The sequence below is a fragment of the Terrapene carolina genome, unplaced genomic scaffold (genome assembly GCF_002925995.2).
Source record: "Terrapene carolina triunguis isolate 2854851 unplaced genomic scaffold, T_m_triunguis-2.0 Scaffold555, whole genome shotgun sequence".
Taxonomy (NCBI): domain Eukaryota; kingdom Metazoa; phylum Chordata; order Testudines; family Emydidae; genus Terrapene; species Terrapene triunguis.
The window spans coordinates 8433-11677 of NW_020664906.1; the positions used below are offsets into that span (position 1 = coordinate 8433).

Consider the following 3245-nt stretch of genomic DNA (forward strand, 5'->3'; position numbering starts at 1 on the left):
GCTGGGAGCCAGGACTCCTGGGTTCTCTCCTGGCGAGGGGAGGGGAGGGGAGTGGGGTCTGGTGGTTAGAGCAGGGGGGGAGGGACTGGGAGCCAGGACTCTTAGGACCGAAGCATCCCCTGCACTGCTACAGACTAGGGACCGAGTGGCTGGGTAGCAGTTCTGCAGAAAAGGACCTAGGGGTCACAGTGGACGAGAAGCTGGATATGAGTCAGCAGTTTGCCCTTGTTGCCAAGAAGGCTAACGGCACATTGGGCTGTATAAGTAGGGGCATTGCCAGCAGATCGAGGGACGTGATCGTTCCCCTCTATTCGGCACTGGTGAGGCCACACCTGGAGTATTGTGTCCAGTTTTGGGCCCCACACTACAAGAAGGATGTGGACAAATTGGAGAGAGTCCAGCGGAGGGCAACAAAAATGATTAGGGGGCTGAGGCACATGACTTATGAGGAGAGACTGGGGGAACTGCATCTGAAGAAGTGGGCTGTAGCCCACGAAACCTTATGCTCTAATAAATTTGTTAGTCTCTAAGGTGCCACAAGGACTCCTGTTCTTTTTGCGGATACAGACTAACACGGCTGCTACTCTGAAACCTGGGGGAACTGGGAGTGTTTAGTCTCCAGAAGAGAGGAGTGAGGGGGGATTTGATGGCTGCTTTCAACTACCTGAAAGGGAGGTTCCAAAGAGGATGGAGCTCGGCTGTTCTCAGGGGTGGCAGATGACAGAACAAGGAGCAATGGTCTCACATTGCAATGGGGGAGGTCTAGGTTGGTTCGCTAGGAGGGTGGTGAAGCACTGGAATGGGTTCCTTGGGGAGGTGGTGAAATCTCCTTCCTTGGAGGTTTTTATGGCCCGGCTTGACAAAGCCCTGGCTGGGATGATTTAGTTGGTGTTGGTCCTGCTTTGAGCAGGGGGTTGGACTAGATACCTCCTGAGGTCCCTTCCAACCCTGATATTCTATGATTCTATGACTCCTGGGTTCTGTCTCCAGCTCTGGGAGGGGAGTGGGGGCTAGTGATTAGAGCAAGGGGGGTGGGGGTTGGAGCCTGGACGCCTGGGTTCTCTCCCCAGCTCTGGGAGGGGAGTGGGGGCTGGTGATTCGGGGAGGGGTGTTGGGAGGCCGGACGCTTGGGTTCACACTCACTTGTCATGTCTCATGCGCACGGCCAGGGCAGGTTTGGTGAAGGTGAATTCCAGAACCAGCTTGTCTTTGCCACCCTTCCCCTCGCGGGCGTCGTCCCAAATCAGCACTGCCGGGGGGGCGACATGGGTGAGAGCAGACAGTGCTACCCCCACAACCCCCCCACCCCTCCCAGAGCTAGGCAGAGAACCCAGAAGTCCTGGCTCCCAGTCCCCCCCACCCCGGGGTACATACCTGAGATCTCTGAGAATTTGGGGTTCCCTCCTCCCCCTACAATGGCCAAGAGGTTGGATCGATGCAGCATCTCAACCAGGGCCACGCTGCCCACCTGCTCGTGATCTGGGGGGGTAGAAAATCGGGGTGCAGTCCAATGCCACTTCCAATGCCCCCCCCGAGCCAGCCAGCCCCCCCATTCCCTGCCCTCCCCACATCCTTACCCAGGTGCCCTTTCTCCATGAGCGGCTCCACATTGTAGATTCGCACCCCGGACTCCATTGCGCAGCAGAAGCAGCCTGGAAGGAGGGGCAGAGAGCGGATTAAACCCCAGCCCACCGCGGGGGCGGGGGCTTCCCGGATGCCTGGGTTCTCCCCCTGGCTCTGGGAGGGGAGTGGGGTTTGGTGGTTAGAGCAGGGGAGGGGGCAGGGTCCCGGACGCCTGGGTTCTCCCCCCAGGGCACAGAGGTGGGGTTCACGGGGTGCTGCTTACTCTGGTCCTGGTTGAAGCGCAGGCTGTTCACCCCGCGTTGCTGCGCCATGCTGCAGGAGCGGTGGATTCTGGGGGGCCCCCTCCCGGCTCCGAGCAACAGGCAGCTGAAGAGTGGGGTGAGGGGCAGGGGGTGAGAGGAGCATGAGGCTATGCTCCAGCCCCCCATGCCCAGCTGTCTGTCCCCCACCCAGCTCCCTCAACCTCACTGCCCCCACTGATCCCCCAGGATCGCCCTGCCCCCCAAATAATCCCCCACTGTCCTCCATATACACAGCCTCACGGCCCCCCAAATCCCCCCACCTCCCACAATCCCCTGGCCCCACCCCCCTCACTCCTCCCCGAGTCCCCCACCTCCACCACTATGTTTCTATCTGGGTGCCCCCTGCCCCACAGCATTCGCCTTGCCCCCCATCCCTGCAGCATCCCCCAGCCCCCAAATCCATCTCCCCAGACCCGCTGACCCCCACAATCACAACCTCACAGCCCAGCCCCACCTCCCCACTGCCCCCACGAGCCCAGCCCCACCTGCCCCCACAATCCCAGACCCCCCCTCCTGCCCCACTGATCCCAGGCCCTGGTTACCCCGCAGGAAGGGGGCGGGAGGCAAACACCAGCTGATCTGGTTCTGCCGGGTCACACAGGGGAAGGGACCTGACAGCTCGTCACGTGATCGACCTGGAGGATGGGTGAAGCCCTAGCGGCCATGTTCGACGCTGGCAACGGAGCTGCGTTGCCCTTAGTAACACCCGTTGGCAGCCATCTTGGATACTGGCAAATAGCCAAACAGCCCCCGCCCCGCATGTCAAAGGAAATAGTCACCCCCCCCACACCCCCCCCAATGGAGACCTGTGAGCCAGGACTCCTGGGTTCTCTCCCCGGCTCTGGGAGGGGAGTGGGGGGCTGGTGGGTTAGAGCAGGGGGGGCTGGGAGCCCGGACTCCTGGGTTCTCTCCCCGGCCTGGGGGGGGGGAGGGGGGGCTGGTGGTTAGAGCAGGGGGGCTGGGAGCCGGACTCCTGGGTTCTCTCCCCGCTCTGGGAGGGGAGGGGGGGCTAGTGGTTAGAGCAGGGGGGGCTGGGAGCCGGACTCCTGGGTTCTCTCCCCGCTCGGGGAGGGGAGGGGGGGCTGGTGGTTACAGCAGGAGGATTGTCTCCTGCAGTCTATGCCTGTGCTGCCCCCCCTCCCCAGAGCGCCCCCTGGCGGGGCTGGAGCAGCCGGGAACTCCTCCCCCCCAGTCATTAGTATCTCTCCGCCCCAACACACCCGTGAGAGGTGTGGAAAAGGGGAGGGGCCAATGCAATTACCTGTGCTGGGGGTGGGGCTTCAGGGGCACCTGGGCTGAAGGGGGGAGGGTTTTGTGTCTGATGGGGGCAGGGGGAGAATGATACACTGGGGGGGGGGG

General features: G+C 62.2%; 1 protein-coding gene across 1 annotated transcript in view; it reads right to left on the reverse strand.

Annotated features, from left to right (window-relative positions):
• WDR45 (WD repeat domain 45) overlaps positions 1 to 2491 on the reverse strand; it is a 4661-nt gene extending 2170 nt beyond the window's left edge. The window contains exons 1-5 of the mRNA XM_026658969.2: positions 2429 to 2491; positions 1847 to 1950; positions 1578 to 1652; positions 1375 to 1479; positions 1144 to 1249 (exon numbers count right to left, since the gene is read on the reverse strand). Coding sequence (XP_026514754.1) covers positions 1144 to 1249; positions 1375 to 1479; positions 1578 to 1652; positions 1847 to 1895 — 335 coding nt within the window. The 5' untranslated portion in view covers positions 1896 to 1950; positions 2429 to 2491. The remainder of the gene's footprint in view (positions 1 to 1143; positions 1250 to 1374; positions 1480 to 1577; positions 1653 to 1846; positions 1951 to 2428) is intronic.
• Between the last annotated feature and the right edge of the window lie 754 nt (positions 2492 to 3245).